The following is a 17824-nucleotide window of genomic DNA, read 5'->3' as shown; positions in this document are numbered from 1 at the left end:
GGCTGTACCAGCTGTAACCTCATCAACCAATACCACTGTTACCACTTCCTCATCTGCCTCACCCTGCACTCCCACATCCTCATGAATATCACGTATGTATATCTTTTTTTGTGCCTGATTCAAGTGACAGTATTGAGGTCTGTTGCTCTGATGAGTGGTGCTCTTCCAATAAGCCTAGTGGTCCAATGGGTTCTCCATGATTTGTGAAGAAAGATGGTGTCACATTATGAATGCAATACACATTTATCGATTTAGACTCTGTACTGACATTGGAGAGTAAATTCCCCAGGGAGTAGCACTGGAACTAAGTGCAGCTCTCTCATCCACCCATGCTCCCTTCAAGTGTGGATCCCTGCTGGGAGTGCAGAATCAGTGAATTTACCCTTAACACAACTGATAAGCATTTCTGAAAGTTCAATAGCCCTGAAATTCCAGGAGATCCAGGAAGGGGGTGGGGGGGGTGGAATATTTGAAGTGTTAGCATCCCTTAAAAAACTACAGGTGTGATTTCAAAGGGAAGCAGTCACTTATAGGTAAGTGACTATGTGTGGGGTCAAGAATTTCTGGTTGCCTTTCCAAACAATTTGTGGGCCACGGAAGCGGTTGACAAAAAACAATGAAAGGCAGAACAAATATGAAGGCAAGAAATAGAGTTTATGGGGATGTGATGGACTGCTACAGCACCTGAACCATTTGATGGATGAGAAAGTGAAGGTGCTACTGCATGAGATAGATGCAAAGAGGGTTGCCCTGATTGACACTCATGGGCACCCTTCCCAGGGGGCAACCATGTAGCATGCATGGTAAAAAGTAGCAGCCAGGTCCAATGTTGTGTAGTACCCACAGGATTGAAGAACAGATGCTTGAAGAAAATGGCAGACCTTAAGAAAGCCATCAAGATATGGCTCCAGAACAGTAACATGTACCAGGAAGCTGGCTCAAATGTGCATGCTGCAAAGTGTCAATCATCAACCTGTTACACACATCCTGCTGGTTTATGCCAAGCCCTCAGAAAACTTAACAGCTATTTCATTGCTTATTATGCATAGCTACATTCCAACCCCTTTAACTTGCAACTTACAATTGAAACACCTAGCACACTGGCACCTTACAAGGGCATCACCCACAAACATTGTAACACAACCAAGCTCCACAATGTGTGGTGAGCTACTGTCACACAGCTGGGCTGCAGGTTGGGCACATGTCTGTCCGTATGTATGTGCTTCTTCAACTTACAACATCTAAAGACTACAGGGATAATTTTCCGATTTCACACACTCTGCAGGGTGCCGCACACTGCAGGAGCAAATATTGGAAATTAGGACCCCAGCCACACTTGGTTTTCTACCTATTTCAAATTAATGATCAGAAAATTGTGTTCATTGCACACCCACATTTCCAATAAGGATCTCTAATGGATAAGGCTCCCTGCTGAGAGCATGAATTTGGAAAACTACCCCTTATGTCTCTGCTGGCATGGCAAGACGATGCACAATACAAGGGATTTGACCCAAACTAGAGGAGGCCCAAAAATTATACACCCTTGAGGAAACCACCCTGAATGTTCTTGCCTATTACACCTAGGAAATAGGAGACGTAGAAGCTCCATGCCTTCCCCAAACTTTACGCAAGGACCATCTTGTTGCCATGTTTTGTCCTACTTCTCACACACTTACATATAGGCATGCATGGAATCACACACAATATCTTGCAATGCAATCTCTATTTGAAGGTATGTCTTGGAGTTGGTATGCTAACATTTGTTCCTTTTCTGTCATTGTAGGGTAGGAAAAGCAGCGTAACATACTGCCAGTAGCCCAGACTAAAACAGCAAAATGAGTCAATTTGTTCTGCATTGATATATCAAAGAGGTGACTGATAGATCTGTACCAGGCAAAGGCAGACTCAAAGGATGGCTTCCCAGAGACCAAAGCTACCTTGCTGTGGCCTTGCTAATAACACCTTTGCAACAACCAAGGACTAAAGCATAGTTCAAGTACAAGACACCCCATGCTGACCAGCATCATTAAAGAGCATGCTATTGACATCTTGAAGCAGTATTTCAGATGCCTCAATAGATCAAGAGGCACCTTACAATATAGCCCCACCAGGATCATTCAGATCATTGTCATCTGTTGTACGCTTCCAAACAAGACCAACCACAATCAAGGCCTGAGCAGGATGCAGGCACTGACTAAAAGAAATATATCTGTGCAGCCAGGAAGACTGAGTACACCAGATGCTCAGGAAAGAGACCTGGCCATTTAAGGAACCCACATGTACATGACACAATAAATTGGTACAAAACACCATCGACAGCATTGTCCTCTGAACTGTCTCAAATGACATCCTTTGTAGTGCTGCTACCTTATTTTGCATCATCAGAAACAAAATCTTTGGAATACAAGGTGATACACCTTGTATTGTTCAAATACAAGGTGATCATTTTATTATCATACTTTGTATTAGATATCAGTGATTTCAACGACCACTCCCCCAATGCTTCCCCTTGTTGCGTTTGAATTCTTTGCACCTTCTACGTGAGTGCACATTGGCAGGAATAAGTGTAGTGGATGGCAATTGGGTGTCACTGGTGGCTACTTGGAATTCAATTGACCTTTTACATTTTGTGGTTCCTGAGATGGCCCTGCAACTGATTCCACCACACCTGCTGCTTCTGCTGTGCTTGACTTGTCCTACTCACAATGGGAGAGGGCTTGAATAGGCCAAAGGGATGTCTTCGTGAGAGACACAGCCTCGTCCCATGTCGCCTCAGGCCATGCCTCTGCTACAGGGCACTCTCTCAGCATACCCACTGATCTGCATAGCAGTGGACATATAGGCAGCAATAAGGTCTGTGAAGCTGTGCCCATCAATCTGATCCCCCAGCATACTTGAACCAAACAAGAGAGCCTCTTGTAAATTGGAACCCAGAGCCTCGATAGTGGGAGTGAGAACATTCAAACCAGACACCCCTACTGTGCCTAGGATCTGTGCTACTATGGGCTCTGCTGCAGATGCCCTTGGAGTTGCCACCCCAGTGAGTGAGCAGGAGGAGAATTTAAGAGAAGAATGTTACTAGCCTGGAAGTGGCCTCCAGATTCACCCTCCCACTCTCCATCTATGCCCTTGAATGTGAATGATGTCCTACATGGTCTCTATGAAGTGAGTCATGGGCTTAACATTGCTGGACATCCTCCTGTGCGGACCTGCTCTCTCCTCTTATGAATCATCGGCCTAGAAATCGATGACGCTGAACTTTAATGATGGATGTGCAAATGACTTTCCTCATCGGGATCTACCTTGTGAAATATCTTCATGTAAAGCTAGATTATATTTTGCCAAACTTTTCCTTATATCTCACTGATATCAATTACGTTTTTTAGCCAAGGCTGTAGCCTGGAAATTCGATCATGCTGCGCCAGTTTTACAGGTGTGAAACGGGCAGCAAAGTATCCAATATGGCAGGTGGCATGTTTGCGCACATTCTGTGCCGGAAGTGCGCTGCCCACCATATTGATGTCAGCACTAAAAGAGGCGCCCAGGGCCCGTGCCTGAAACAGGCGTTATGCCCTTTGCATATGCAAATTGAGGGCCCAATGCCTGTTAGTAAAATTGGGCTACCCTGAATGCAGCTGGCACAGGGCTGGCTGCATTCAGGAAAATGTGGTCTAAATGTGGCCTAACAGGCAGTCTTTAAAGGGACCGCTGCAGGCCGCCACCAAAAAGGTAATTTTCTTTAAAAATACTTATCTGAATGTGGAGTGAGGAGGTGCAAGAGTCCTCATCCCAGGTCCCCATTAAAACCATGGGCCGCTGTTGCATACCGATTGATCTCCTCCCAATTGCCTCCCTCCCTCTCCTGGCGCTGCCTTCCCCCCCTTTCCCAATCGCTGCCTTCCCCACTTTCCCAATCGCTGCCTTCCCCCCCTTCCCATCGCTGTCTCCTCCCCTTCCCGATCGCTGCCTTCCTCCCTCTCCAGATTGCTGCCTTCCCCCACTCTCCCGGTCACCCCACTCTCTTCCAATTTCTAGGCCATCATGTCCTGCAAGCAGAGAAAGAGTCCTGAGATGATCCAAGTTACAAGAGCATATGTAATTACATTCAAGTTCTCATGCTGTAGCCATTGTGTACGTGAGTAAATAAAAATGCATCATGCAGCTAGGTTGTGTTGGAAGGATTTGCTCTTTGAGCTCCCTTTAAGATGTCAGTATGATAGTTGTAAGTTCCAGCTTGAATGTGTGCCTTGCTGCAGTATGGCCATGCATGATAATTATTCAAAGGTTGCCTTAGTACTTTATATGGAATGGCAGTAAAAGCATAAAAGCTTATGTGCAAACTCTGTGGCATGCACAATTCCAGCAAATACTTCGTATAGGAAACTGCTGGTACCCTTACCTTGGCAGCTTTCTTCTGCCACCTTATTTCTCATTCGCAGTTGGGTCTTCTGGGTGATGCAGGCAGCATTCGCCCTGTATGCTATCTACTGTCAAGCATTTTGTGTGACACTTCTGTAGGGAAGGGGAGCCCTGGAGTGTCAAATAGAACAGTCCTCCTTTGCTGCATTTCACAAAGGATCACTTCAAGGGCTTAATCTGTAAATCTGAGGTTTGTCTAAAATCCTTTGTTTTACAATCTTTGTTTGCAGCCACCTAAGCTCCATACTCATCCCAGAATGCTGCCCTTTAAATAGCTGCAGCGGCAGCTGGAAGTTCATGACAGTTGTTTGTAGGATCAGACAGGCAACCTGCCATGTGGCACAACCTTTGCCATGTATAAGGAAAATATACAAATGCCAAATTTTAGATGGAAATAGCAGTGGAATTTTCTATTGGGAAAAGCTGCATGATTTCCATTATCACACCTTTCCCTCCCAAATTGCACCTTAACAGCAATCTCTACCCCCAAATCTCTCACTGTTTAGACCTGTATTCTTTGTGCCAAGTTTGGAGCTTAACAAGAATTAGCAAATGCAAAAACATTGACTGCACAAAATGTGAAGATCCAAGTACTGTGACCTCAATAAAACAGTTGCCTTAACCATTTTCTAAAGTCAAAAATCAGATGCAAGCATAAACAGCCACCCCATCCACGACCGGAGTACCATGGTTGCAGTGTGTACTATCTACAGGATGGACTACAGCAACTCATCAAAGCTTCTTCGGCACCACTTCCCCAACCCACGACTTCCACCACCTAGAAAGACAAGGACAGTAGATGCATGGTGGGGGGCATCCCCTCCAAGTTTCCCTCCAAGTCACACACATCATCCTTCCTTTATCATCGCTGAGTCAAAGATTTGGAATTTACTACCTAACAGCATTGTGGGAGCATCTTTACCACACAGACTGCAGCAGGTCAAGAAGGCCCACCACCACCTTCTCAAGGACAACTAGGAATGGGAAATAAATGCTGGACTTGCCAGCATCACCCAATCCTCAGAAGGAATAAAATAAATGTTTCTAACATAAAGAATGACGAGCTCATCGCTATCACATCCAACTGATATCTTGCTTAAATGTCTGTCCCTCTATTACAACTCATTATTAATATTCTGATAACATGCAGTTTTCTAAATATTAAAATACTGGAATGAAGCCATACAACTTTCATTCACAAATGTGAAGCCTTCTTCGTATTAAAAACCCACAGTCTATTGAGAAAGAGGTTTAACCCACAAAGAATGGCTGCAATGCTTCCCTACTTAACAACAGTCACTGCACTCCAAAAATAATTTAACGTGTGAATGGCTTTGAGATCCTGCAGCTGAAATAATAGGATAAGTTGAACCATGAATATTGCCACATTAATCTTCAATGTCACTCCATTATCCAATGACAGGGGTTGGTGGGACAAATCCCGTTAGATTTTTGTCCCTTCTGAGATGGAAAAAAGGCTTGGAGAATATTTATATCTATTACTGTGCAGTAGTTTCTATAGCACAGGAAAAAAAATTCTATACATTAATACCTACTAGAGCAACACAATAGGATGGAGTCATTAGTTCAGCACTCATTCAAATTGGACTTAAAGGTAAGGTTTGTTCTTGCTTGACTTAATTCTGTAGAAATAGCTCCAGACATGTCCTCTGCAGGTTTACACAATAAATTTTCAATCTGATTCATTTAATAGCAAACATTTGAACTTATATATTGAAAAATCTTGTATTTCTGGCAATATTGAACAAAAGTAGAGATAATTTAGCTACAATTTGTCAATCCAAGCTTTCCCCATGGCTATTCTGCAGGTTTCAATTTTATGTCATCCGTTGTTTTTAATTTACATTAATAACCTTCCTCTTGCATGCAACGTAGAGGTCTGATTGATATCAATAATTGAACAGCTTACACAGTAATACACAGTACCAAAACAAGAGCACCAAGTGTCAATATTCAACTTCAATCAAAAAACCTTCCTAATATAACATTATTGCACCTACAATCAATATTAATCTGAGCCTTGGTCCTATCTACTTTGTAGTTTGTAGTTGATGTTTTTGAAAGTATATGAAATACATATACTCAGAAAAAGTATTTAAATTTTATTGTATTTTTACAATTACTTTTCAGGTCCTTAGAGATCCACAAATGGTTTGAATTTAAAAACTTTATTAGTAGCTTGTGTGTTCAAAGATAATCATCAATGCAAATTCTTTAATATTCTTTATAAATTATTTAAAATAATTACACCTTACCCCAGTTTTACATTTATTAGTACATCTACTGTGATGTTGTTCACAGGTCACCCAGGACCCATAGTGCAGTTTCTGAAGTTTACCATGGTCCCACCTTAGCCTAAACGTAACAGTAAGCCTGTTTCTGTAAACAGAAAATTTACTGAAGTAACATATCTCAAGACCAACACAAGGTAAAAATAATGAACTCCTTACTCATACTGAAAGATACAAGGCTATTTACCTATCACCGTACAACACTTGCTTCAGATACAAGTAACTTATGAGCCCAGATCCACTATTTCCATTATTTACTGAGTCCACTTGCATGTACTTTATGGCTGCCACTCCACAGGAACAGGAGTAGGCCAGTCAACCCCTCGGGCCTGTTCCACTATTCAATGAGATCATGACTGATCTGCATCTTAACTCCATTTACCCACCTATGTACCATATCCCTTGATATCACTACCGAACAAAAATCTATCAATCTCCATCTCGAAAATTTCAATTGGCCCTGCATTCATAGCCTTTTGGGGCAGCGAGTTCCAGATTTCCACTAACCTTCATGTGAAAAAGTGCTTCCTGATTTCACTCCTAAATGGCCTAGCTCTAATTTTAAGATTGTGCCCCATTGTTCTGGATTCCCCACTAGAGGAAATAGTTTCTTTGTATCTACGCTATTGAATCACTTCATCATTTTAAAGACCTTGATTAACTCACCCCTTAACCTTATAAACTCAAGGGAACACAAGCCAAGTTTTACAACCTGTCCACATAATTTAACTCTTTAAGCCCCGGTATCATTCTGGTGAATCTGCACAGTACGCCTTCCAAAGCCTATCTTTCCGGAGGTTCGGTGCCCAAAATTGAACACAGCACTCCAGATGGAGCCTGGCCAACTGAAGCTCAACTGAAACATCACTTCTTCACTTTTGAATTCCAATCCCCTTGAGATTCTGTCTGCAGACCTAAACTTCTCTGCCCTGTCCCCATCTTTCATGACATTGTGCCCCTTTTGGTGGCCATCGCAGTCTGAGTCTGTCATGGATAAGCCAATGGCTCTGCTTTGTTCTCACTTTACTGATGATTGAGAGTAGGTTGAATTTGTTATGCTTTTTGTGGACAGGACATTCCTGGGCAATTTTCCACATTGTCTGGTAGATGCCAGGGTTGTAGCTGTACTGGAACAGCTTGGCTAGAGGCGCAGCTAGTTCTGGAGCACAAGTCTTCAGCACTACAGTCGGGATGTTGTCAGGACCTCTAGTCCAGTGCACTCAGCTGTTTCTTGATATCATGCGGAATTGACTGAAAACTGGCATCTGTGATGGTGGGGACCTATGGAGGAGGTCAAGAAGGATCATCCATTCGGCACGTCTAGCGGAAAGTGTTTGAAACGCTTCAGCCTTTTCCTTTACAATCACGTGCTGGGCTCTGCCATCATTGAAGATGGGGATATTCATCGAGCCTCCTCCTCCTGTTAGTTGCTTAATTGTCCACCACCATTCGGATGTGGTAGGACTGCAGAGCTTTGTCCTGAACTGTTGGTTGTGGAATCGCTTAGCTCTGTCTATAGCATGCTGCTTTTGCTGTTTAGCATGGATGTAGTCCTGTGTTGTAGCTTCACCAGATTGGCACCTCATTTTCAGGTATGCTTGGTGCTGCTCAGCAAGTTCTTCTACACTACTCTTGAACCAAGGTTGGTCATCTGGCTTGATGGTGATGGAGGAGTGAGGGATATGCCAGGCCAAGAGGTTACAGTGGAATACAATTCTGCTGCTGATGGCACACAGCACCTCATGGATGCCCAACTTTGAGATGCTAGATCTGTTCTTAATCTATCCCATTTAGCACAGTAGTAGTGCCACATGACACGACATTACATAGATAGCTTTTTGGCAACCAAAGGTATAAAGGGATATGGGCCAAAGGCAGGTATATGGAGTTAGATCACAGATCAGCCATGATCTTATCAAATGGTGGAGCAGGCTCAAGGGACTGAATGGCCTACTCCTGTTCCTATATTCCTATGTTCCTGTGTTCCTATTACAGCTTTGCTGAACTTCAAAGGCTTTTTTTGTTTATTTCTTTTAGTTTTTTTCTTGGAGATCTATGCTCTCTGCGAAGCCCAGGTATTCACAATTTTAGTTGAGTGTCTACTGGACATTCCTGGGTTAGATGCAAGGCTGACGTTAGATGTATACAGAAGCAAAGGAAGAGAAATGCAACCAAAATATTTCCCAGAAGGATGCCATTTGTAACTTCAAATCCTCCTGTGATTGAACGTAGTCTTACTTGTATTGTCAGAGGAAAACATAACTGAGCCTGATCCTCTCCTCATCCAAAGGGCACTTTCTAGAAGCTGTGACTGGAGAACAATTAGGAGTAAGAACCTTTACTGATTTTCCCTTCCCTAACTCAAGATATAGTATCCCCATCGCCACTCAAGTTGAGATCAGCTAGCCCAGCATTGAGTTTGGGTTCTGCTTTGTCTGTGTTGTCGATTTCCATACTGAGCCACAGGGGAAGCTCCTGCAATATTTTGAGAGACTATAACACCACATGGAAAAGAACACCCTGTCTTGATGATAAATCAAATGGAATTCCTTTTTGGATCCAGTGAAGGTGATTATTATAACCAAACACAAAAGAACATAAGAAATAGGAGCAGGAGTAGGCCATACATCCCCTCAAGTCTGCTCCGCCATTCAATCAGATCATGGCTGATCTTCAACCTCAACTCTTCTTTCCTGCCCGATCCCCATGTATGAGAACATAAGACCTTTCTCCAATGCCTTCTCACTTTACCTCAGTAATTCAATACAAAATGTCTTCTGCTTAAGGCAAGCTTTTTCCTACATATAAACCTGTCTTAAGAGGAAGTGACATGCATATATTATGTTGTTAATTTATTGATATTAGAAAGATATCTCAATTAAATAAAGTTTGTTTTCAATTTTTTTTCATCAACTGAGAACTTTAACTGAATCACATTGACAGATAATATTGGACTGAAAACTCAAAGCGATGCTGGCTATCTTAGATAAAGCGTGATGAACCTGCATTACACTGGCTTTACCATTCTATGACAAAAATAATGAAGTAGTCACATTGCAACCTCGCATATATCCTTATATAAGATGTAATTCTAGTTTAATGCTTACGTAAGGCAGAATATATACCAGTGCTTTTTAAAAAGAACAGAATAATTTTTGAAATAATAACATAAGCCCATCTACAGCTTGGATATATAACACAGTAACATACACTATCTGAAATACAGAAGATTCAAATTCAAATCTATAACACGGTAGCTTAGCAAAAGTTCTGCAAAAAAATCTAAACATCATAAATTTCTTACTAATACTTAGCTACATGCATTTCAGTCGTGCTTTCTTCAGCTTCTGGCTCACCAGTTAGGTTCACATGTGGTGCCAATCGGACTGACAATGTAACTGCTCCAACCAATGGTGGGTGGGACGGTCCAGATGAAGGAAAACACCCAAATGAAGACAATGCCGACGGCAGCATGCTTTCCCTGCAGGCGGATATTACCCAGCGGTCGGCAGATCACAAAATACCGCTCAAAGGCTAGCACCGCTAGTGACCAGAGTGCCACAATCCCTGTGGACACAGAATCCCAATAAAGCTCACATCCATCACAAATCACCATATAACTGTAATGTAAATTTCCATTAATTATTTTATATTCGTACAATTTATTAAAAATATACAAAGTGTAGAAAGTTACGTCATCCTAATAAAATCTATTCTCATCTGTTTAGTATTTTGATCTCATTGTAATTAAAGCGTATAAAACAACTTTTTGCTCAATTGTGCCTTAATTTGGCGTGCAAAGTTACTCCCATTCTAATGCAAAATACTCAATGGTTTTTAGTTAAAATTGAGCTGCAGCGCCTTAAGCTTTACGTTAAAATATCCTGTAAATTATATTTTGCTGTGTTGCATTCACTGAACCTCATTGAGACTCCAATACACCTTCATTCAGCTAATGAATTAGTTCAACTCTGAAAAGCACTACATATATTAAAAAAAAACTCTGGTCCACTACATCATACCTTATACTGTGTGTGGTAAACTGACATTAATGTCACATCATTAATCATACACAATTGTTAATGCCTCCAAATTATATGAATGAACCTATATTAAAATATAGAGTAATACAATGCAATGTCTATGTTTTATGCAGAGCATTCTGTGAAAATAGATTAAATGTATTGCTATTGTTCTTGCAAGTGTGTTTTTCAACCATGGAAGAAGTCATAGAGCACCCAGGTAACATGATATTTTTTGTGGTTTGAATTAACCTGAATGTAATATAAAGTAAAATGATGGTTTCTGTGTACGGTAGGAATCTCTAGAGACTGAAAGAGACACATGTGGATCATCCTCTCTCAAACTGTCAATGCAGCTGATGTCTTCCCCCCTCACATTTCCCTCACAATTGCTGCTAAAGTATCACAGAAATGGTACATTGGATAAATTAAACCCCTACAGAAGTTAAATGAATTCGATAGGCACCTTACATGCCATTCCAGCCATCTACATCTAAAACATGCAGCCACACAAACTTATTGTGTAATTATGACAAATGACTTTGGTCATGTATAAAATGGACAAAAAACTGCAAATAATCCCATTGAAGATATGGGTGTGTTTTGCTCAATGGAACAACCAGATTAATATTGGATTAATTTTGGCAGATCAAAAGTTGTGGGTAGAGCATTTGTGATTTCCCAATATATGTGGCTGACCAGCCAGGCCCCTCACTTGATAGTGCACATTGAGAAAACCAGTCATAGATAAAAATATTCATCACCATAGAAAACTTTGAATTTTCTGACCCACCTATGATCTACCATTTCAATCCCCATTCCCTGCTCGGGTGATGTCATTGATAAGGAGGAGCCAACTGTGTCCCAAACACCTCCATTTATTTCAAGAGGGGTGAAATGGCATCAGATTGGCCCACAAGGCACTCCAAAATTGTTACCCTACAAAAATGAATGGGCCAATCTATGATGCACGTAGCTTATCCCCGTCACTGAGTTCACCAGAGCAATGTATAGAGATGGAGAGCAGAAATGGTAGGTCTCCATTAGGCAAGAAATCCAACCTTCTTTTTAAAATGTAATGAATATTTCACTGGAATTCCCTCTGTAAACATTTAGAATTGAATTTTTCTATGTAAAATAGTTGTTGTAACTGTTTTTCAATGAATCAAATATGTCAAAATGCTGTTTCAAAAAAAGTCCATCATTTTTCTCACTAACTGAAATTTATAATGTCCATAGAACTATAGAGATCTATAGCACAGAAGGCGGCCATTTGACCCATCTTTTCTGTGCCTGTTCTTTGAAGAGCAATCCAGAACTAATCCCTCTACCCTCATAGCCCTGTTTCCTTTACTTCAAATACTTATCAAATTTTCCCTTAAAAGATGCAATAATCTCTGCCTCAATCACTCCCTGTCACAAAGCATTCTATGCTCCAACAACCCTCTGTGTAAAGAAATTTCTGCTAATCGCTCTCCTCACTCTCCATCACAATTTTAAATTAATGATCCCTTGTCACTGACTTCCTAAATAGAGGAAATATTCTTTCTCTATGCAATCTATCAAAACCTTTGATAATTTTAAAAACCTTTATTAGATCTCCTCTTAGCTTTCTCTGATCCAGTGCAGAAATTTCCCCATTCTTGGCATCATCCTGGTGAATCTATGCTGTATGACTTTAATACACATTCCACAACAGGACGCTAAAAACTGTATGGTGTTCCAACTGTGGCCTTACCATTGTTTTGTATAAATTTATCATTACTTTTTTACTCTTGTACTCTATACCCTTAGTGACAAAACCCAAAATGCTATTGGCCTTTTTTATGGCTTTATCTACCCGTACTCTACAAGAGCACTGGGATCAGCAAACCAATAAATCTTATAAGAAATGTTAATCAAAAGGCACCAGGCCAATCATTAACTTCTTCACCTTAACTCTTCATCAAAGAACTGCCTGGGAATTTATTGTCCACATCCTGGGAAGTACTATCTACTTGAATTTGGCTTGCCTGAATCATCTTACATCAAGCAGTCCAGGTTTTGTTAACATTTACAGTGCCAGTTCCCTATTAGGATACATATAAGTTAGTGAGTGAGTGAATTAACATCTTCTTGCCAAGATCATCAAAAAGCAAGTCGGACCCTTAAATATTTCTTTATTAGTATTTATGATAAAACATTAAGAAACATCTTAATATCAAACAGTAAGAGTACTCAAGGTAGTTATGTAGATATTATTAACCAATGGAAATAATATCTGAGGTTACAAAAACAGTTCACAATGTGCAAGATTAACAAAAAGTAGAAAAGTTGGTTTAGATTAGGATCTGTTTATTACTGACAAGTTAACATTGTTGAATACCAGTCAAATGGATATAATAAAAGTTTAATTCGTTCAACATATTTCTGATAAGCTTGTAGCTTTAGCAAAGATTTTCAGATCGTATACAAATTGTCCTTCTGAATTAGTGTAGTAGAGTCGGTGGTCTTGCCTCCCTCTGGGATGCTTACATCTGTGTCCAGGATGTCAGGGTGATGAATCTCCATCTGTTGTAATAGTGTAGCCTTCTTTCAATGCCTGTTCTATCTTGATAGCACAAGTCTTGATTCTGTTCTCAGGATACTTTTGTTTTGTCTGGCCATAAGTAATGCCACAAGACAGTACAAGGTAAGTGTTATGTCACTTTAAATAGTTCTTTTCTTAACAAAACTCTCCATTCAATCCTGACAAGCTTGTGCCACTAATGGTTACCAGCTGTTAGCTATGAAACATCCTTTGTTATAGAATCATAGAAAATTTACGGCACAGAAGGAGGCCATTAGCCCCATCGTGTTCATGCCAGGTGAGAAACGAGCCACCCAGCCTAATCCCACTTTCCCACATTTGGTCCATAGCCCTGCAGGTCTCAGCTCTTCAGGTGCACGTCCAGGTATTTTTTTAATGAATTGAGGGTTTCTGCCTCTACCACCCTTTCAGGCAGTGAGTTCAAGACCCCCACCACCCTCTGGATGAATTTTTTTTTCCTCTTTTCCGTTCTAATCCTTCTACCAATCACTTTAAATCTATGCACCCTGGTTATTGACCCTGCTGCTAAGGGAAATAGATCCTTCCTATCCACTCTATCTAGGCCCCTCATAATTTTGTACACCTCAATCAAACCACCCCTCAGCCTCCTCTGCTCCAAGGAAAACAACCCCAGCCTATCGAATCTGTCATCATAGCTAAAATTCTCCAGTCCTGGCAACATCCTCGTAAATCTCCTCTGCATCCTCTCTAGTGCAATTACATCCTTCCTGTAATGTGGTGACCAGAACTGTGCGCAGTACTCAAGCTGTGGCCTAACTCGTGATTTATACAGTTCCAGCATAACATCCCTGCTTTTATATTCTATGCCTCAGCTAATAAAGGAAAGCATTCCATATATCTTAACCACCTTATCTACCGGTCCTGCTACCTGCAGGGATCTGTGGACATGCACTGTCCACAGAGTACTGCCTTGGAATGAGCATGCATCTTAGCATTAATCCTGTCTGTTCTCCCAAAGTTTAGCAGGATAGTTGCAAATACCAGTTTTAGGACAGCTCATGACATTTTAGTGCACTTTTATTATAACTCACATTTTCAGGGAATTATCTAGTTTAACCTCTAAGTCTTTCTATTCATCCACACCCTTCACTGTCTTTCCATTGAATCTACATTCCCATTCCCTGTTTTTCCTCCCAAAATGTATTAGCTCATACTTATACACATTGAATTGCATCTGCCACTTATCTGCCCATTCCATTAACCTGTCGGTACCTTCCTGATGCTTTTTACAGTTCTCTTTACTGTTTGCCAAATCTTCTACTTTTGTGTCACCAGCAAGTATCAAGATTGTGTTTCCTACTACCCAAGTCCAAATCATCTATATATATATATATATATATAGAGAGAACAAAATTGGACCTAGCAATGGTGACTGGAGTGCACCACTTCTAACCCTTCTTCAGTCCAAGCAACACCCATTTACTCTAACTCTTTCATTCTTGTCTGTCCAGCAACTTTTTATCCACACTCCTAAATTTCCTCTTTATACTATACAAATGATTTTTATAACAAACCTCTTGTGACACACCTTATTGAATGTCTTCTGAATATCTATAAACACTACATCCATTGCATTCCCTTTATCGATCAAATTTTCTTTAAAGAAGATTCTATTAAATTTGTCAAACATAAAATTTGAAATGATATGGAAACAGGCCACTCGGTCCAACCAGTCCATGTGGATGTTTATCCTCCACATGACCTTCCTTGATTAGCCCGTGCATTTCTAAATGTTCATGAATTTTATCTCAAATTATGAATTCTAAGCATTTATCCACAACTGACATAAAACTAACTAGTCTATAGTAGCAAAATAAGGTTTTAAACCGAATCAAAAATATTCAAAAAAATATTTGCTTGACAATAACATGATTTAATTTATCCACTGAATAATTTATTGCACATTTTTTAATACCTTTATTCAAGTTTTCACTTCAAGGCCTCAGCCGCTCTCAAAAGCCTGGACTTTGACTGAATATTTTTACCTCACTACAATTGTCCACAAATCAGCCATGATCTAATTGAATAAAATCGAGGGGCTGAATGGCCTACTCCTGTTCCTATGTTCCAGAGCTTTCTGAGCATGTTTGCAGTATTCCCCAGCATGTAATATGTGCATTACCACGAGTTGAAGGGTAGAAGGGTTTGTCTCCTCATCCTGTGCAGAGTTGAGAATTTCTTTGTTTTTCCAAAGAAACTGAAAACTGAGCTGTCAAATCTTTTATTTCAGGCAAGACGGGTTTTTACTTCAATTTGTTAATAGTCGACAGTTGAGCAGTAGGCAGCATTTGTAAAAAGGAGCACCTGTGATTGTTTTCTTTTTTAACCATAACAAAAAAACACAAAGATTGTTTGTAGAGAATCGATTGTTGTTTATGGCTGTTGATGATTAAGTTAAGAAAATCTCGCTTCTGAATCATTTCAATTCTGAACTTTTGAACATTTTATGAGGTTATTTCTTTATGGCAATTCTGGTTTATTATAAAAACTGTATCAGTCAGCAATCTCACTAATAGTGCAATACATTTTCTGTTTCTGCACTCTCGGAGTCCACACTAAGAAATTGTCCACCCCAGCTCATGATTTTCCATCATTTTATGAAGTTGAAGGTTTAAGTCAGGAACATAAAGACAGGATCTGGCTAATTATGGGGAAAATGGTAATGTGGTGGGAATAAATCAGCATACAAAAGGGGCTGTAAATTGGTCAGGGGAGAATGCTGATGGGCAGGACATGGTGTGAGATTTGGGATCTGATGGTTTGAAAGAGACCAATGTGGGTCCCATTCTCCTAGTCTCCTCTCTCCAAAAAGGCTATTAGACCCTACTCTCCCCAATACTCCAAAGAAAAACCCTCCTCAGATCTGTTGGAATTCAGCAACCCCTCCACAGACTTTCCTTCCACTCCAAGATTCTAGGATTCCCCTCTTGGTGCTCACAAACCAATACATTGCATTTACAGTACTCCCTGATCCCAGGCCCATAGAGAGGAAGGGGAGAAACTCTTATCTTGGGCTCAGCAGTAAATCTTGGTGCTTATCATTTATTAATAGCTTTGATTTCAAAACTTGGATAACATCATAGGAAAGGGAACTAGAACAGACCCTGTCCCACTGATGTTTGGAGTTTGCATTTTAAAATGGACCTACTCCCCTTGAGCCACAACTAGATTTCAAAATTCAAAGAAACTCCCAATAAATCAACCAGTTTAATCCAAAGAGTGCATTTTTACCACGTTAGCATTGCTGCAGGAGGGAGGGCGGATGATCGGTTGATGCCAGACTGTCAGTGAAAGTCCAGATAACCTGGCATCGGTTCATTGCCGTTTGAGCTCCGAGAAGCTGGTTATCAGGAATGTGTCGGATGCGGGAATCCAGCTGCAACTACGGCATGTTCATAGCGAAAAGCAGCAAAACTTTCCACCTAATAACGTGTGACAAAACGGCATTTACAGGAAGCACCGACCCATTGCATTTTGACACCGTCCTGTGCTAAGTTATATACTTTAGTGTGTGGAAATGTCTGAATGATGCATATTAAATTATTACCATGCCTACTTACTTTTTGCTGCCAATAATCACCATCTCTTGTCATATTTGGCAAAAAAAACGATCTTATTTGCTACAAAAATTGGATTCCACGGTCAGTAACTAACTTCTAAAAGAAAAACTACTTACCGAAAAAAGTTACCACAAAACCTTCCAAAACGCACGCCCAGGCTCCCAGAAAGAAGTATCCATAAAGGTTGGTGATAAAACTGAGAGTCCCGCCGATAACCGAGACAAGGAAATCAGCCAGGGATAAATTGAGAATGATGTAATTCAGAGGTTGCCGTAACTGCTTATATCTGCACGTCACCAGCATGACAGTGAAGTTTTCAGAAAGTGATAGAAATGTCACTAAAAACATTAAAGTCGCCAAAAGTTTGAAGTTCCACGGTTCGATGGTGCGCAGGGGACCACTGAATGGGTCTGTAGGCGGGGAGACCACATCGCTCGCCTCGGAGGACAGGGCTCCGTTCACAGCCCGTCTCCACAAGGATTTCATCCTTTACACGCACACAGGTCACAGAAATTCACCAAATACCATCCAACAATCACTATGTGGTGACAAACTCGTAACAAGCAGTCCGGTGAAAACAAAAATTAAAAGTAAAAGGAGAAAAAGATTTTAGATTTAACAGCTGCAGATTTCCCCCCCCCCTCCAGCCTTAGGTGTTGTCCTCTCTAACCTGGTATTGTGTGCGATTAATGCAACTATCTTCAGGGCATGGACATTTGACAATATATTCTCCGTCTGGAGGGGAGGGGGCGGGGGCGGAGGGTGGTACGAGGAGCCTGTTATCCTGAAATCAGATGGAGCTGGCCTTTAGTTTACAGTGTGCAGCAAAAGTAAACTAAAACTCATCCCCTTGTGCATACAGATTCAATGAAAAAATACACCATGTCAAACCACAAAATGTAGGTCTAACGTGTTTTCTAA

General features: G+C 40.8%; 1 protein-coding gene across 1 annotated transcript in view; it reads right to left on the bottom strand.

Moving 5' to 3' along the window:
• valopa (vertebrate ancient long opsin a) overlaps positions 1-17453 on the bottom strand; it is a 34671-nt gene extending 17218 nt beyond the window's left edge. The window contains exons 1-2 of the mRNA XM_068002422.1: positions 17020-17453; positions 10088-10298 (exon numbers count right to left, since the gene is read on the bottom strand). Coding sequence (XP_067858523.1) covers positions 10088-10298; positions 17020-17389 — 581 coding nt within the window. The 5' untranslated portion in view covers positions 17390-17453. The remainder of the gene's footprint in view (positions 1-10087; positions 10299-17019) is intronic.
• Between the last annotated feature and the right edge of the window lie 371 nt (positions 17454-17824).

This window comes from Heptranchias perlo, chromosome 21 (assembly GCF_035084215.1).
Source record: "Heptranchias perlo isolate sHepPer1 chromosome 21, sHepPer1.hap1, whole genome shotgun sequence".
In the NCBI taxonomy this organism is placed as follows: Eukaryota; Metazoa; Chordata; class Chondrichthyes; order Hexanchiformes; family Hexanchidae; genus Heptranchias; species Heptranchias perlo.
Note: the sequence above shows the minus strand (reverse complement) of the source record. Positions and strands in the feature narration are given on the sequence as shown.